Below are 18,273 nucleotides of genomic sequence, written 5' to 3'. Positions count from 1 at the left end.
CAGAAGCTCAAGCCAGGCCTAGTGTGTCTCAGTCTCTTCCTGCTGCCTGTGGATCAAGATGTAGAATTCTCAGCTCCTCCTTCAGCACCATGTCTGCCTGCATGCCATCATGCTTCCTTCCATGATGATAATGGACTAAACTTTGTAAGAGTTGCTGTGGTCATGGCGTCTATTCACAATAAACCCTAACTAAGACGATAAGGGAATTAATCACGCATAACTTTCTCTCCCTCCCTGGTCATGACCATCTCTTACCATGCTCTGCTCGTTCTATTTCTTACATATCCATTTAAATGTCCCCATCTCTCGCTGTGTCTGAGTTGACCTCATCATTGCTTGTGGGCATCTGTAATAACTTTGCCATGATTCTGCAATAACTCTCCTGGACTCTGACCACTTGCAACTGCAGCAAGACTTCAAAAATTCAAATCTGGTCACATTCTGCTCCTGCTTGAGAATTCTTCAGAAGCTGCTCAGGTTGAAAGCATTCTTCACTTGTAGAAAGGCCCTTGAGACCTAGCCTGACCGCCTCCTTTCACCCACGACCTGTCCTCAAGCTGTAAAGGCCCCATTGCTCCACCCCCAGCGCTGGTCTGGGGCTAAGTTTAAGATGTGTATAAGGAAACCTAGGCCTATCCCAGTCTATGGCACCAAATCTCGTGCCAGGGTTTACGTCTTCTGGAGTCGGCTGCCAGCTTTAAGCCCAGGGTCCACTGATCAGAAGAAGCCTGTCACCTACCTCCTCACAGCTCCTCAAATGGTCAGTGTTTTCTCCTGCCTCTGCCTTTGCTGTGCTACTCAACCTCTAGGCAGAATTTTTCTTTTCTGTTTTGTTCTTGTTTAGATATTTTTTTTCTTTTCCTACCAACTCCCTCATTCTTTAAGACTCATTTCCTAGGCCCACCTCCAGGAAACTCTCTCGCCTCTCTGGGCCAATCTGTGTGTGCTATCACCACTGTACCCAATCGATCACCTGTGGTGTGTTTACTGGCTGTTGCCCTAGTAACATGGGGGTTCCTTTAGGTAATGTAACTTTTGCAGAGGACTGATGATAAGACTCCCAGCAATACTGACTGCTCACTTAAAATCCCATCAGGATGGTGTTTGGGCAATTCCTGTCCTACATGCGATGGAGGAAGGCAGAGAGTGGGTACGTTAGGGTTTCAGGAACTGTACAATGCTAACGGGATGCCTTTGTTTCTATGTAGTCAATACTCATCAGGGCAAATATGACCAAATATACTAATGAGTAGAATATGAAATCTAGTGAAGTCTGCTAAATAAAATAAAACATGAGAATCTAAAAACAATCCTGCTTTTGCATAGCTGATTTTCCCCAGGTGCTCCTGGAGTCTTAAACTTCACACTCAAACCGAAAAGCAGGAAAAAAACAAAACAAAAAACCAAAGGCCCAAGCAACCATGACTCACAAAGTATCATCTTCACCCATCTGCCTTGCTGGAGGGAGGGGCCGTTTCTGAAATCCATCTGGAGGTTAGCTGTGTGCAGGAAGGTGTAAGGGCTTGTCTCTGAGTAACAAGCCAAGATGACTACCCAGTTCAGAGCTGAGGCAAATGAGCCTGCATTCAGCGGGTGTAGGCATGTTGTTCCCAGCCCAGGTGGAGCCACATGGCCAGAGGTGTCAAGCTGAGATTGTGACTTCAGTGTGTAAAAGGGCTGACACATCTTGATATCAGGAAGAACAGCCAGTAAGAACTCTGGACACTTCCTTCTTTTCCCTAACTCCCATCTTAAAAGCCTCTCCGACAAGCCCACTCATTCTACAAGCATCTCATAGTGCAGTTGATGGCACGGTGGTGTTTAAGTTGAACGGAATATCTCTGTGAGTGTAACAGGTTCAAAACTCTGCGCAGTGGGAGAACTAGAAGCGTGAGGGCCCCAGGGAGGTGACAGTGGTCCGTCACGGTGTCAGCCCTGCTGCAGGACACTCACTCTTTGTTGTAGTAACTGTAGCACTGGTCACAAACTCGGGTAGGGTTTTCTCTGCAGCCTTCCACCACCATTTTCTTTGTGGAGCAGGAACCACACACTAGCCGCCCACAGCGGCGACAGTGATGACGCCTGTTAAACTGAGGAAAGTCATTGGGATAGAAGGAAAGGGAAGAGATGAAAGTGAGATTGTCACCCATGCATTTACACTTGGATTTTTGTCCACTATGGCTTATTTTAAGAATACCAGGCACTTGGGTTTTTACTGAAAATGAGAATATTAGTCCTCGTCTTCAGAAAGGTCACATTTAGGGACTAGGATTTAGCTTAGTGCATAAGTCCCTGGGTTTGATACTCAATGTCCCTGTCCCTCTCACACACAAAACAAAAGAAAAGCAAAATAAACAAAGCCTTCCTAACAGACATTTTAGGTATTATTCAGCTGGGACACAAATGTTCTAGGTCCTACACAGTCTGCAGTCAATAGCTCTGGACAAGGTTTGCTTCTGTATGGAAGCAATAGGAAAGGAGGGTGGGTGTGGCGGCTCACACCACTTGGGAGAGTTGAGGCAGGAGGACTGCTGAGAGTCTGAGGCCACTGTGGGCTACACAGTGAGTTCTAAGCCAGCCCAAAGTATAGCAAACTTCGGCAGGGAGTCCCAGAGTCCTGCTCTCCCGACCATTTGGTAAAATAACTACTGAGCTCCTTCTGAATGCGGCTGTAGTGAAGAAGACTGGAGACTGAGGACACAGGGTGCTGCCCAGTGACGATAGCACAGCCAAGGCCCTCTAGTCAGTGTGAACCACAGAATTTTCATGAGGGTTAGACATACTTAACCTTTATTATTTACAGATTCTATGTACAGTAACCCAAATTAAAAAAGTAAAAAAAAATTCCTAAGGAAGAAAAGCTTTGCTTAGCTAGTGAGGCTCACATTTCTATAGAGTCAATGATGGTAAAGTGAGAACACAGCCTTTACCAAGTGGTTTATGGCATTAACGTTTTATTTATGTGTCTGCTCCTGTGTGTGTGTGTGTGTGTGTGTGTGTATGTGAGTGGGTTATGCACATGAGTGCAGGTACCCAAAGAGGCCAGAAGAGGGCGCCAGATCCCCTAGAACTAGAGTTAGAAGTAGTTGTGAGCTTCCTGTTGTGGGTGCTAGGAACTGAGCTCTGGTCCTCCGTAAGAGCAGCAAGCATTCCTAACCACTGAGCCATCTCTCCAGCATATTTTTTGAGACAGGGTCTCTTGTAGCTCAAGCTAGCCTCAAACTCACTACATAGCTGACAGTGAGCTTGAACTGCTGATCCTCCTGTCTCCACCTGAGACTGGGGATTACAGATGTGTGCCATCACATCCACTTTAAGTGGTACTGGGACCGAACCTGGGTCTTTGTCTATGCTGGGCCACCACTCTACCAGATGAGCTGCCTACCCAGGCCCCTCCAACTATTCTTGTTTCTAAAGAAGTATTGCTTCACTCCATTTTTAGAGGTTGATAGCCATTTTATACTCTTACATAGATGAAGAGGAAAGAGATGTAGAGAAATGGCATCATTACTGAACTAATCTACTGGACAAGTGCTGGCATTAACTGCAATACCATATTCAATTATATGTATATAGTTTTAACAGCTCCATGGAGCCAGCTCACATATAATCTGTAGCTTATAATAGGCACGTGAGGTTGAAAATGTTTGTACTCACACTGCTGTTAGGAAGAAGATCTGAGGAAAGGAGCTGAGCCTTTGCTCTCCTGAGTTAGCATACGTTACTACTACCAGGTCACAGTCTTTGCGTGAGAGATACAGGATCCCAAAAGACTTGGTGACTCCTGCCTGTTTTTATTATCCAGTGAGAACAACAATGGTTGTATAATTGAAGGCTGGTCTGAGGATGCCTACTAAAATGAATGGATCCTGAAAATGCACTCAGGGTTGAAGGACGATTCAGCTGGCACTCGGCTTTGCTGGCCCTGGAGGGGTGCTACTGTGGGGGGCTGCTGCTTACCATCGTGAAGTGCTCTTTGCGGCAGACCATGCAGACACTCTCGGTCTCATCTGGGACCCACTGATCCCTGGCAGGGGGTGCTTCTGGGGGCACAAACTCCAGCGGCGGCTGAGTCGGAGGGAAAGGCCTCTCCTTGGGACTGGGGGAACGGACTAAGGCACTTCCTGGGGTAAGAAAGTCAGAGAAAAAGCTCGTCAACATTCCGGCCTATAAGTGAAGAGGGAAAGACGGGATGTTTACCATTTTACAAGGCCCTACTGGAATGATAGATCTAGTTTATCAATGGCTGTCTGAGTCACAAAAGAGAGACAGGGGGACACTGTGTGTTTCCCTTGGAAATGCACAACAAAATTTATCACATATAACTAATAAAAACCACTAAGCGTGTGTTGGGGGGGCAGTGCTGGTTCAGTGGGTACAAGGGGCTTGCTGCCAAGCCTGAAGACCTGAGTGTGAGCCCTGGGACCCACTCTGGTAGGAGGAGGGAACGGACTCCTGCAAGTTGCCCTCAACACATGTGCTATGGGACACGTGTGCACACACAGTAAATAAATGGAATTAAAAAAAAATACTAAGTCCACCTCAACATCTAGCTGTAGATCCAACTATTCATGCACTAGAGACTTAGGGGACACAGACCCTCACTGTCATAATGAGGCATGTGGGCCAGGTGGTGATGGCACACACCTTTGATCCCAGCACTCAGGAGGCAGAGGCAGGTGCATTTCTGGTTTTGAGGTCAGCCTGGTCTACAGATTGAATTCAGGACAGCAAGGCTACACAGAGAAACTGTCTCAAAAAGAAAAAAAAAATCCAGTATACAAGACCAATGATGTTGTTTCCTCCATAAATAAGAGAGACGAGGGGAATTAGTAACAAAGAGAGAGAGGGGGGATAGGCTGACCAATGGATTAACACAGACTTACGAGACACTTTAGCCAAATGCCACATGTGAATATTATTTGGAGCTGTAGTTAGAAATAAAACAACTAGGAACAAACAAATGACTTTATGTGACAACTAAGGATATTTCAATGTTAACTCGCTATTTGATAATAATAGTTATTAATCCTTTAGGTCCAATAATGGCATTGTGTTTTGATTTTTAAAAAAGATTTTCTTTTCTTTTTACATTATGTGTATGCCCGTGTCCCTGTGTGGGTACACACGCATGTGAGTGCAGGTGCGCACAGAATCGCGAAGACGGTGTTTGCTCCCTCTGCAGCTGGAGTTACCACCAACTCTAAGTCACCCAATGTGGGTTCTGGCAACTGAGCTTGGGTCTTCTGCAATAGAAGTACATGCTCTTAGCTGCGGAACCACCTCTCCAGCTTCCAGTGGCTTGGGTCTGGAAAAGAGTTTGCCTTTTGGAAACTTGTAATGACATCCTCACAGGTGAAATGATGTACATGTGGGATTTGTTTGAAAACAACCCATCAGAAGGACGGTCACACACATAAAATAGGGTCCCCTCTACCCCCAAAGCTGTTCATACTGCCTTACAGCGATGCACAAAACTGCACTGATACCCAGACTCTGGGTCCTCCCTTCAGTCTGCTGGTTATTGTGAAGCATGGCCAGGAAATGCCATGGTCCTTGCTTTATGGTATGGAAAGGGATTTCTTGTTGTCTAGAAGAGTAGTTTCATTACCAGCAGAGAAACTGAACTGAACAGAACTGTGATTGTTAGCAGCAGCCAGAGCCCTGATCTCTCGACCGTTTGGCCGAACATCTGCTGAGCCTTTTCTGGGAAAGAAGGGTGCTGAAAAAAAGTGACCAAAGCATATTGAGGCCTCCAAGGAGCTTGCTCCTTGTGTGGGCAATAGAAATTTCATAAGGGCTAAATTAGTTAATCCTCACCATTTACAGATTCTGTATTTACAATGTTGTCTATTCAGTAAAATGTGTAACTTCAGAATCAGTAGTCTCCTGTCGGCTAGTTTTTCTCAACTTGGCACAACTAGAGTCACATGGGAAGAGGGACCCTCACTTGAGGAACTGCCTCCATCAGACTGCCTGTGGGCATGTCTGTAGAGCCTTTTCTTGATTAGTGATTGATGGTGTGTGTGTGTGTCTCTGTGTGTGGACCAGCCCACTCTGCCACTCCTGGCAGGTGGTCCTGGGTTGTTTAAGAAAGCAAGATCAGCAAAGCCACAGGAAGCAAGCTGGTAAACAGCATTCCTCTCTGTTCCAGTTCCTGCCTAACTTCCCTTAGTGATGACAGGCTGTCAAGAAGTGTAAGGTAAAATATTCCTTTCCTCTGCAAGCTGCGTTTGGTTGGTATTTTATCCCAGCATCAGAGAAGCAAACCAAGAGACCTCAAGAATCAATACTCCCACTGCTTTTACAGCTAGTTATGGGCATGTCTGGGCCAGATAAATTTCTGAGTCACCCAACATTCAGGTTCTCAGTAGGGGTTAATCAAGGTGACGGTCTTGTGTCAGCTCTCATGTGATACTGACAAGAGTATGGAGACAGTAAGGGGCAGGTCAGGGTGGAGAAGCAACTCTGGTTCCATATTAGATGGACAGACTTTGAATTCTACCTTGGGTACTTTTGAGCCGTTTTCTTTTGTAAGATAAGAACACAGGACTCTACTAGGATGAGTTACTTTGTTTGATTCTAATAAGATAACATGTATAAGGAGAGAGGGAGAGAGAGAGAGAGAGAGAGAGAAAGAGAGAGAGAGTGTGTATGTGTGTGTATGCATGCCAGTATGCGTATAGCTTTCTCTTCTTGGAGTAACAGCTCCGGGTTCACTGACTGGGTGTTTATAGAGATTCATACAGACACACTGTAATGGGAGTCGGCTGTATGCTGAATCTACTGGGAAGTAAAAAGCTGCAATTAATTATTAAAAAAAAAAAAAAGAAGCTTTCTTAAGCAGAAAAGAAGAAAGGGTGAAAGAATGAGACAGATACTCAGAACAAGAAGTTCTTACCAGTAGCAGCAGCAGAGAACTCAGCTGACGATGATCTAGAGAGGGTCTCAGAGTCTGAAGCTTGATGGACAAGCTCCTGGATGTGAATCACAGAATCTGTCGAAAGAGAAATTGCTGACAAAACGCTGGTCTCCCACAAGCATCCTTATTCCCATGCTACGTGCTGAGTGCAAACAGCTGTTGGTTTTGTTGGTTGTTCCGTCATGATTATATTAAGTATAACAGAATGGTAAAAGAACTAGGTCCAAGATGTACATTTTTAAAGTCCCTCAAAACAAACAACAACAACAAAAATAAGCCATGTCTTAAGGTACATGAGACAATGGAGCAGATTTTTCAAAATAAATCTAAAAATACACAGGAGACGTAAAGACACTTAAGAGATTCCCCATGTGGAATAGGGAGCTGGCCAAGAGCATCATCTAGACTGCTTTCTTTTTTTTCATTCTAGAAGAAGCTGAATCATCTCACATATAACTGACATATAACGTGACCCTGGAAATGAAGCATGCCTCCCATAAAAATGATAGCGCTTAGGAGCACAGCCTCAAGGTCAGGGGGTCTGGTTCCTCCATGCCTTTATGTTATCACGTATGGAGTGTTTGGCCCTTTTCCTAAGATCCAGGTCTTGCCTAAGTAACAAAGAAGTTCCCTTCGGTTAGGAAGGGGAGAAAATAGAACCCAAGAGTAGCACGGCCTTCCTTCTTCCGTGTAGAGCTGCTGTGTAGCATGCCACTAGTCACCTGATCGTTTTTCCCTCAGAGGGTACGGCAGCTCCAGGGCTTTCCCTGCATATCTGGAGAGCAGCGAGTCAACCTCATCTAGGGTGAAGCCGATCTCCTGTCCGGCCAGCAGCTGGTGCAGAGTCCGCACGGCCGTGGTGGCCCAATCCACTTTCATGTTCATCAGCAGCTGCTCTAACATGAGCAGAGGACTGGAGGACAGGTGGGCATAGCTAGCCCGGTGCTGCTCAGGCAGTGTCAGAAGAACCTATTTACAGGGTAGAGAGAAGAAAATAGTGGACAAGCTTCAAGAGAATCTCACTATTCTTGCAGGGATGTGAAAAGGTTACAGGGACAGAACTGTCATTCGGGAAGCAAGAGTGAACTTCTAATTCACTGACAATTATTCGAAGGACCTTTACCTGGACAAGAGGTTGCTAATCTTTTTCTGTGAGGGTTAAGACAGCAAATACTTTATAAAGTTTAGGACCTAACACCTGTTCAGCTCTGCCAATGTAGCATGAAAACAAGCACAGGCAGATATATACATGAATTTGTGAATGGCTGTGTCCTGTTCCAACACAAATGGATTTACAGAAAGAGAGAGGAAGGCTAGCTCTGGCCCACAGACAGCAACAGCCTACACCATGGCCTAGACCCTCCAGACATGGCTGAGCATTGCTTAACCCCTAATGCTGTCATTCTATGTGAGGTTATAGTTAGAACGAGTAATAGAGCAACGCTGGTAGGGTGTCCAATCCTGGCAGCTCCAGGGTCTGAAGACTTAAAACACCCTTTAGTGGTTACAAGCAACGAGCACTGGTTCTGTTCTGCTCACTACCATCTCCCCCCCCCCCCCCGCAAATTAAGTGATGTGAATCAAAATGAAGAGCTGAGCATGGTAACCTACACCCCGGTACATGAAAGGTGGAGGCTGAAGGATCGGGAACGGCCTCAGTTATGTAGTGAGTTTGAAGCCAGCCTGGGCTACAAAAAAAAAAAAAAAAATCTCTTAAGGGTAAGGCCATGCCCCTGGCTCTTCTGACACTTGTTCTATTTGAGGGGGCAGTATATTAAAAAAAAAAAAAAAAAAAAAAAAAAAAAAAAAAAAAAAACAAACCCAGAAAAATGATAAAAGAGGCAGAGGGTCGTGTCTCCCTGTCTCTTCAAACCTTGAATTACTGGATTACTTAATCTTGTTTGTAATTTTTTCTCTTGGTGTCTCTAATGTTTTCTCATATGATTATCGAGACAAATAATACTCTTCTTTGAGAATGGACTGGTTTATCACACGGATTCTATTTAAAAATTTTTGTGTGTGCTTGTCTATACATCTGCTTGTCTATATATGCATCACATTCATGCAGTGCCCTGGAGGCCAGAAGAGGGCATCAGTCCCTTGGAACTGGAGTTACTGTTCGTGGAGAGCAGCCTCATGTAGGTGCTGGGAACTGAACCCAGGTCCTCTGTAAGAACAGCCAATGCTCTTAACCACTGAGCCATCTCTCTAGCCCCTCAAGTAGCAGTTTTAAATCCTTACATCTAAATCCTTTTAAAAAAGAACTAGTTCCCATTCTATGACCACTTTTAATTTGTCTTGGGTGACTACTACCAGCATTTTTTGAAAAGGTCAGTAATCCTAACACAGGGTCAGTCTTGAGAAATAATGATACAGCAGGCACCATGGAAAGTCCAAGGACAGCTTGAGGCAGTGTAGCAAGACTATGATAAGTCCTTAGGATACTCAATTAGGACAAGGTGAGCTGCCAGGTTAAGATTTTTATATAGTACAGCCAAGGGTGGCAGGTGCCTGGCATAAGAGCCTATGAGAGGGCAGATTCTGAAGTGGCAGTGAGGCCAGCAGTCTTCTTCCGGCATCATTTCCTCAAACCTCTTTGCTCCTCACCTTAGATCCCACGTACAATGCCTGGATTTCATGGTGTCGGTCAGTGGACAGTTTTCCATAGAAGTGGGAGGTGAGGTAGTTGGCCAAGAAGTGTGAGGTGGCTAAGCTCGGGTGCTGGTCAAGGGACCTCTCTGTGACCTCAAGGCACATGGTGGGGTCAGGGATTCGTTGCAGGAGCTGCAGCAGAGGGTAGAGAAGGATGTGAGAGCTGCTGAACTCTGAGGCTGGCCTTGTTTGGTGTGAGAAGATAATAGTTAGGTTCATTTATTTGGGACTAATTATCTTTCTCAACTCATTTGTTGCCACCCCCTCACTCTACCAATAGGCAGTGGTTTCCACAGGACCCAAATGTTCCATCTGGCACCTAAGGTGGGTCTAGGTATCTAGCTCAAAATGAGTTTAAGTGGCCCGTCACGAATGAAAAGGGCAGGTCAGCAATCACAAATCTATGCATAGGATTCAGCAGGAAACAGTCACCTGAGTTGACTAACCTCACCCCTTCCCCCATGAAAACTGTAAAGAATCAGAGCTTACCTGAAGAGCTTTTTCATGTTCTTTTCTTTCTAGCAGGTGGAGAAGATGCTTGTGATGCAGACCAATCAAATGTTCCCTTGGAATGGGGTAAAAATGGCCCCACTCCTCACATAGTTCATACTCCTGGAAAACAAAACAAACAAACAACAACAACAACAAAAAAAACGTGTCTTTAATCAGTTCCTCTAAATTACTGTCGGGGCTGGAGAGATGGCTCAGCGGTTAAGAGCACTGGCTAATCTTCCAGAGGACTTGGGTTCAATCCCCAGCACCCACATGACAGCTCACAACTGTCTGAAACTCCAGTTCCAGGGAATCTGGCACCCTCACACAGACAAACATGCAGGCAAAACAACAATGCACACACCATACATATAAATAAATCTTAAAAATTATTGTCATTTACTACAACTTTTACATGCATGTTTTATAAAAAAAATATTCTTTTTTATTTTTGTTTTTTTGAGGCAGGGTCTCTCTATGTAGCCCTGACTGTTCTGGAACTTGCTATGCAGACCAGGCTGGCCTTGAACTGGAACTTACATAGATTCATCTGCCTCTGCCTTCCGAGTGACAGCGTGAAAGGTGTGTGCTACCACACCTAGCTCCTTATCATTGCCTACACAGTCCAATGTGTTACTGTCCGGGATGGCCCCTCTACGCCTCTGCCCAGGCCTCCCTTCTTCACCCGGCTTCTGTTTTTCAGGGGGTGGTCAGGTGCCTTGTCTGACTCTGGGCTACGTTTTGTCACTTGACATTTTATATTGCAGTTACCTTGGGGTACATCATACATTGCCTTTCCCCCTAAAATGTGAGTCACTCAATAAGCTTAATTATCTTTGTCTCACTGCCATAGAGCCTAGTGCTTAGCAACATTCAGTAAATGTTTCCTGAACGATTGACAGTTTGAATAAGCATCTACATTGTGAAGTACTACATTGTTATTAGTGCCAAAATGGACAATAAACATGGGAGATTCATGACCCATCATGGAAATGCAACTTGGATGAGTAAGATACAACCCTAGCGGCAATAAAAAAAAGAAAAAAGAAAAGAAAAAAGACAATATTTAGAGTTGGCAAGGAGATGGGACAATCAGAAATAGGAGTGTAGAAAATCTCAAACAGGAATGCTGTGGTGGCAGTATTATCCTATCACCCCGTGTGTCAGCAAATCTCACAATTAAAAGAAGCAAAGATGATGTACTAATATCTATAATATAGTTATAATATCTACCCACACAACCGGAGCCACAGTGCTGGAAGGAAGATGCATCTGTCCTGGAAAGTGGTACCTGTGCTTCCAGAATCATGTTCATGACAGAGGTTGGGTCTTCAACACAGCAGCTCCTCAGGGCCTGCCAGTCACACCACACTGGGGGGTCCTGCAAACCTAGGATCTGAGGAAAGACGGGCACACCCATAAGCCACCTGTCCGCCTCTCCCTCCACGAACAAGTCATTGTATGCCCACGGAAGAGCCCTTCCTCGAGCTCTGCCCCAGAGTGAAGCTTCTGAACTTTCCAGGAAAGAGGGGGAAGAAGGCAAATGGGTGAATGTTGTTTAGAGATAATAAACCTCTTCAGGAGTAAAATTGGAGGGCGGTATGAACAGCAGTGAGGACAGGAAGTTCTCACTGGCGAGGATTGTTCTCAGAGACTCAAAAAGCTTGCCGAGTCTTCTGAAGTCATCTGTCCCAAGTTTCTCCACCTCAAAGCTCTACCCAAGATGTTCTCCCAACCTGAGTGTTCTGTGGATCATCCTTCCCTTGGCACTTTAGCTTAGTATGAAAACCACTCAAGAGACATGAAAAGAAAGCCTTGCCATGCTCACCCTGCCTGTGAGCTCCAGGCTCTGTTCTAGGCCACAGGGGAAGTTTCACATACTGTATACTGGTTATGTATCCAGCTCTGTTCTAGGCCACAGGGGAAGTTTTGCATATATTCTATATGGGTTATGCAGCTGACCTCCTGAGCCAGCCTCCTTGAGCCTTGCCAGCTTGGACAGAACACATTCCCACGAGAATCTTTCACTTTTGAAAGATTAAAAAATGGCTCTGGAAATTTAGCTGAGCTTTAGAATAATCTATAGGAAGAAATAGAAGTAGCATATGTACAAATCTCAACCACACATGTGAAAATACCTTTGTGGGCCAGTTCCAGCACCATTCCAACATGAATTTCATTATTATCCCTGGTTGATGCAAATGTATTTAAACCAAGAAGTTTTAAACATAAACATAAAGCAATACAGAACTCCTCCTTTCATTCATATAAGGACAGAAGTCTGATGCAGAGGAAAAGCCTACATTTTCTGTTTTTATAATGTCCCATCTTATGACAATGGGTGGAGGGGGATGGTGGCTAAGAGACGCCTGCCTCCTACTCCCGACGCACAGCCCATACCTTCTGATAGACCCGCAGCTCCATCAACTTTCTCTGTAGCTCAGATTTTAGTTCCTCTTGGACCTCCATGTCTGAAATACAGTAGGCCAGGATCTCCAGGCAGGACTCCAGGGGCCACCTGTCCATAAACCGTAGGGCCAGTCTACTTCTCAGAGAGGCATCCTTCACAGGAAACAGGTATTGCCAACCTTCCTTGTCTGTAAGACAAAGCAGTGTTCAGGGGCAGTAAGTTCAAAGGCCCTGGCTACTTAAGAGGGCTTTGTTCTATCTTATGACGCAGGAGCTTGGAGGGTCCTTCCAATCCATGTGATTGGAACGAGATTTATACCTGGAACCCAAGGACAGAGAGAAATCCTCTACTCCTACTGTCCCTTTATGCAAACCTGTCACAGTCATGACACTTTCCAAAGAAAGAAAAGGAAGCAAAGACAAAGGAGAGGACAGGAGAAGACAGGAGAGGAAGGAAGGAAGGAAAGGAGGAAGGAAAGGAAGGAAGACAGAAGGGAAGGAGGGACACCTCTAGGACTTTGTTCTGCTGTGCATCCAGTGTCCTTGCAAACTCATCTCGAAAGCAAGGCTTTTGTGCTCCTTGCAATTTCTAATTGGCATCCTACATAAACGCTATTGCAGTTAAAAGAGCTTCATTCCTGTCACCAAGTACAACTCTCTCTCTTTTCCACACCCATTCATAAATCTGACCTTGGACACACAAAAAGACAGATCCTAAGCAGGTAGTATCATACAGTTCTTTTAGTGTATTCCTGAACTTTTTTGGGGGGCTGTTCTCCTTTCAAAGGGCAGCGCTGCCTCACCACAAGGCCACTCTGTATAGCATACCTGGCGTTTGCGTTCTCCAGTGGAGCAAACTGATTTCCTGTTTTGATTATGCATGAAACTCTCTCTTATTTACTTTTTTGATGTGCATGTATGCATGCATGTACTGTGCGTGTGATATGTGTACGGTAATACAGCTGCACACATATGATGGCAGAGGTCAGTTGTGGGAGTTGGCTCTCTCCTCCTTTTCTGTTGTTTCTGGGATTCAAACTCAGGTTGCTGTCCTTGCGTGGCAAGCACCTTTACCAGCTGAACCATCTCCTTGGCCTCAGACCTTATTTTTTGAGACGCTGTCTTTCACCGACCCAGAGTGTGCTATTTTGACCTGACTGGCTGGCCAGCTAGCCCCTGGGATCTACTTGTCTCTGTCTCTGAAGTGCTGGGGTTACAGATATGTGCTGGATAAGTGCCTTTTCTGTGGGTGCTGGGGATCCAGACTTAGATGCTTGATAGGCAGGCACTTTACCCTCCCTGCCATCTCCCTAGTCCCTAGTTATGTTTTCAGACTGGCTGGCCTCAAACTTTCTATCCTCCTGCTTCAACTTCCCAATGCTGGGCTATAAGCATTGATCACCAGCCCAGCTCACAGTTCATTTTGCATAAGCCGTCCTATGAGCATGTGGACATTCTAGTCCCTTTACGTGTGGCCTTTGGCTGCCTTCACGCTGCACTGGCAAAACAGCACGGCTGCAGCAAAGACCTAAAAGGCCTAAAAGGACTCCGCAGGAAAAGGCTGTTGAGTTCTCTTCTGAAGTTGCAACTCCATCCTGGGCCTCTGAGGGCAGGGTCCAGCTTGTCACTTACACACTTGACAATAATTCTGTTATGCAGGATTGAAAACATGGGTTACTGGTTCTAGACACCCATTCTAAAGCCACTCTGCTTACTGGGCAAATTTTCTAACCCCTCCAAAGCTGAGTCCAGTCCCAGTAAAGAGAGAGTATGGTGGCATGTCTCTATAGAGTTGCACGCGCTCACAACACAGTGAATGTTAAGTGACATCAGTCCAGGGAAAGGGGAAGGTGGAGTGTCCCGCTTACCACACGCCGCAGCACAGCTCAGAACCGCATCCTGTACACAGCTCAGGTCGTCCAGGTCCCGCCCATAGACGTCAATGAGCTGAAGGGCCCGTGGCCAATCTCTGGTCACCAGAGCATCCTCAAAGGCCTCAGTTAGTACATCCAAGGCCACGGGAGAGTGCAGGCCCAGGAGCACAGTGGAGAGACAGGCCTGACCACAGAGGCTGGCTGCGAGACCCTGGCCTGGCTCAGAGGCCTGCCGCAGAGGCTCCCAGTTAGCCAGCAGGGCGGCCTCGAGCACGGGAAACTGTTCCAGGAGGTGCTCGCACTCCTGGGCTACCTTCTCCGCTGTCAGAGGTGCCTCCCTGCGACCACGCAGCTCCTTCCAAGACAGGCTGGGCTTGCTCACTTTCGTCCCTCGGGAAGCCCGCAGGCAGGCCACCGTGGCCAGTATCTTTGAGCGGGACTTCAGGAAGGCCAAGGCAGAGGAGGTGAAGGCTGGGAGCGATGAATCCTTTGGGGAGGAACGGGACTTTTTCTCTGCTGAGGGATTCTCGCTTGGTTGAGGGGAGCCGAGCGTAGGGAGGGGCAGGCCATCTAGAAGGTGAGAGGTGTGCCCCTGAGCCAGCATGCCCAGGTGGGTCAGAAGGGCTGAAGCCTGCTGGCTTTGTCGAGACGGGCACAGAGTAAGGGGCTCACAGCAGCAGCTGACAATGACCTGTGGCACACTTAGGCTGAGACCCTCTTTTGCAAGAAGGGCTGCCAACCTGGAGGAAAAGAATCAGAAAGCATGTGAGGCCTGAACACACAGGCACCATCACCCAGTCTTTTACAAATTCATTCATTCATTCATTCATTCATTCATTCATTCACTCATTCACACATTTCTCTTAGACCAGGCTTTGCTATGTAGCCCTGGCTGGCCTCAAACTTGTTCATTCCCAAGTGTTGTGCTTGCAGGGGGGTGCCACTGCACAGCAAAAAGAAATGAAGCTTCTTAATCATCCTCTCTTAATAACATAAAAGGCTGGTCTGCTGCGCATGTGCCACTTTCCATACATACAATCAAATGCCGGGATGAGTCCCCAACATGGATTGTTGGGTTAAAAGAGCCATCGATTTGCTTAATTCTAAATGGCGCACAAAATAATAGATTTCATTCTGGTGTTTTCACAGTTTGCTTTTGTGGACCGTCCTCTTTGACGAGTCTTGTCTATCTGTTGGCTCCTATCCTCCCCCTCCCCCCTCGAGACAGGGTTTCTCTGTGTAGCCTTGGCTATCCTGAAACTTCCTCTGTAGACCAGGCTGGCCTCAAACTCAGAGAGATCCACCTGTCCATGCCTCCTGAATGCTGGGATTAAAGGCGTGAGCCACCACCAACTGGCTGTCTTCTTTGTTTTCACATCCTGTGTATTTGATACAGCCTCCACCCCAAAACTTTTCATCCCCTCTCTTTCTAGTTTTATGACTTATTATCATATATTAAAAGCTAGGATCTGTATATGGAGATAATATGTGTTTGTCTTTCCGAGTCTATATTATCTCCTTTAATATAATAATTGGAGATTCATCCACCTTTCTGCAAATGTCATCTTTCTTTATAGAGAATTAGCTTCCACTGTGCACATGCAGCACATTTTCATTGTCCATTCACCTGCTGATAAACACCCAACTGATTCTATTGCCCTGTTTTTTGGGACTAGGTCGGCAACAAACATGGCCATGTAAGTATTTCTGTGGTAGGTCAGAGTCCTGCGCACACAGGACTGGTCTAGCTAGGTCGTCCAGTCGTCCTGCTTCTGGTCTTGGGGAAACCTCCACACCGGTTTCCATAGAGGCTATGCCAGTCGATTCTCCCATCAGGGCTGAATAAGGATTGCTGTCTCCCCACATCTTCCCCAGAATTTGTTGTCGTATGCTTTTCTGCTAGTAGACTAGGGTGAGATGGAATCTCAAAGTAGTTCTAACTTGCATTTCCCTGATGGTTAAGGATGTTTGCTACTTCTATAAATATTTGTTGGCCGTTTTTGTAATCAGTTTGTAATCTTAGTAGATGCTGATAAAATGCTTTCCCACGGAGTTACGGTGATTTTTGTACCTTATCAGCAATATTCTCAAAAGTCTGAGAATGCTCATTTTCCTATAGTCTAGATGACCACTGTTGCCGAGCCGCTGGCTTTTGCTTATCTGTGAGGGAAGAGTCATACACACCAGCAGTGGCAAGAGAGAAAAGAAGTATGTTGACTGTGAATGTGCTATAAAAGAATCAGAGCAGCTGCGGGGGGACCCCTACCTGTCTGGGGGAACTTGTCGCTCAAGCAGGAGCTGTGACGCCAGTTCGGAAGAGCTCTGCTGCAGGAGGACAAAGGGGTTTCCAACCTTGACCTCCACGGAATCTGAGAGAGTAAAGAAATAATCTTTGTTTGCCCCGCTGGGTGCAACTGCTCAGGGCCCCGTTTCAGAGACTCGATCAGTCACACTGTGAATGACAACGAGGACAATACCAACAAGCCTTCCGTTGATTCGCAGCAGGGACAGGTATTCTCAACGGGACCCTGAACACAAGTGAATCTACATCACAGGGTTAAGGACTTCTGACCCAGACGAACATCAGGGGCCAGTCTGGTTACAGACGGCACCCAATGTTCACTTCCACCTGACAGAGCTGACGCTGACGGTCTGAGCACCCTGTCTCTGAAATGCTTGCGACTAGAAGTGTTTTGGCTCCTGGAATGTCTGCCTGCACATAGTGAGGTACCATGGGGGATTGGATCTAAGCATAACATTGATGTTTCATTTATGTCTTATTTACAGACCCCAAAGGCAAGGCTATACAGTAGCCTTTCATGCATCTATGTTTTAGCCATGACCTGTAAACCTGTTTATGACATAAGGTTGGTGGTTAAAAAGATTTGGAATCTGGAAAATTTAAGATTTCAGATATTTATCCATTCACCTGGAACTTGAATTCAAGAAAGAATCTAGAACTCATGTCAGAAGCTTGATTTTACTACCGTGCTCTCAAATCCACAATGGACCCAGGTCTGACAGAATTGTTTTGTTTTGTTTCTTATAGGTTATTACATAGCCCAGACTGGACTGGAACTCCTGATCCTTCTGCTTCTGCCCTCTTGAGTGTTGTCATGATGGGCATGTGCCGTCACACTTGATATCAGAGATATTTTTTGAAGTACCAATTCTATGAGACGTTATTGAGAATTTTCATGTGCTGTGTAATTTTACTTAGCACAAAGATACATAAAATAGATAGATGAATAAAAGATTTTTACAAATCTGATAGCCTTGGTTATTATGTAACTAGAAAGAATCTCTTTTTTTTTTCTATGTGTAGCCTTGGCTGTCCTGCACTCTCTCTCAGGCTGGCCTCAAACGCACAGAGCTCCGCCTGCCTTTGCCTCTCGAGCGCTGGGATTACAAGAATTCACCACCACCACCGCCAGGTTAGAAAGAGCCTCTTAATGAATTGCTTTTCTTCCTTTCCCTCAGTAACTGCCGGTCATGACTCCGTATCTTTCTTGCTGCTTACCGGGATCAGAGCTCAAACTCCGAAGAAGGACTGCAGCCAGGGTGCTGCAGTAGCTGAAGAAGGCTCCCACATAGTCTGTCTGCCTGGTGCCCACCAGCGTCTGTTTCCCCAGGGTTTTCTGGAGGAGTTGACTTTGGATGTACACAGGGTGGGCTTCTGCCTCAGGGGATTTCTGCGCGGCCTGCTCCACTAGGGAAGTGAGTGGAGTACTCTTGGGCTCTGAAGGGGAACAGGGTGGAGAAGAAATGTGGCTTCATTCTATGCTTCTAGTGTTGGCCAATTCCTAAAAAGAAATATTGTCTTTCCAGACAGGGTTTCTCTCTGTAGCCCTGGCTATTGTGGGACCCAGTCTATAGACCTCAAACTCAGAGAGATATGCCTATCTCTGCCTCCTGAGTGCTAGG

At 46.0% G+C, this 18,273-nt stretch overlaps 1 protein-coding gene across 5 annotated transcripts in view; it reads right to left on the bottom strand.

The window, feature by feature from the left end:
* The window catches only part of Zfyve26 (zinc finger FYVE-type containing 26), a 61,335-nt gene that overhangs the window by 19,115 nt on the left and 23,947 nt on the right, over positions 1-18,273 (bottom strand). For all 5 annotated transcript variants that reach the window (XR_008718792.1, XM_055595332.1, XM_055595331.1 and 2 more), the window contains exons 19-29: positions 17,870-18,088; positions 16,616-16,718; positions 14,344-15,089; positions 12,467-12,663; positions 11,358-11,462; positions 10,064-10,186; positions 9,530-9,706; positions 7,645-7,891; positions 6,902-6,997; positions 3,961-4,124; positions 1,954-2,090 (exon numbers count right to left, since the gene is read on the bottom strand). Coding sequence is in view for 4 of the 5 variants with exons in the window: in XM_055595332.1 (XP_055451307.1) it covers positions 1,954-2,090; positions 3,961-4,124; positions 6,902-6,997; positions 7,645-7,891; positions 9,530-9,706; positions 10,064-10,186; positions 11,358-11,462; positions 12,467-12,663; positions 14,344-15,089; positions 16,616-16,718; positions 17,870-18,088 (2,314 nt within the window). In the remaining variant the exon portion in view is untranslated. The remainder of the gene's footprint in view (positions 1-1,953; positions 2,091-3,960; positions 4,125-6,901; positions 6,998-7,644; positions 7,892-9,529; positions 9,707-10,063; positions 10,187-11,357; positions 11,463-12,466; positions 12,664-14,343; positions 15,090-16,615; positions 16,719-17,869; positions 18,089-18,273) is intronic.

This window comes from Psammomys obesus, unplaced genomic scaffold, assembly GCF_907164565.1.
Source record: "Psammomys obesus unplaced genomic scaffold, mPsaObe1.curated_primary_1811, whole genome shotgun sequence".
In the NCBI taxonomy this organism is placed as follows: Eukaryota; Metazoa; Chordata; class Mammalia; order Rodentia; family Muridae; genus Psammomys; species Psammomys obesus.
The sequence above is the reverse complement of the archived record's forward strand: the minus strand, read 5'-3'. Positions and strand labels throughout refer to the sequence as shown.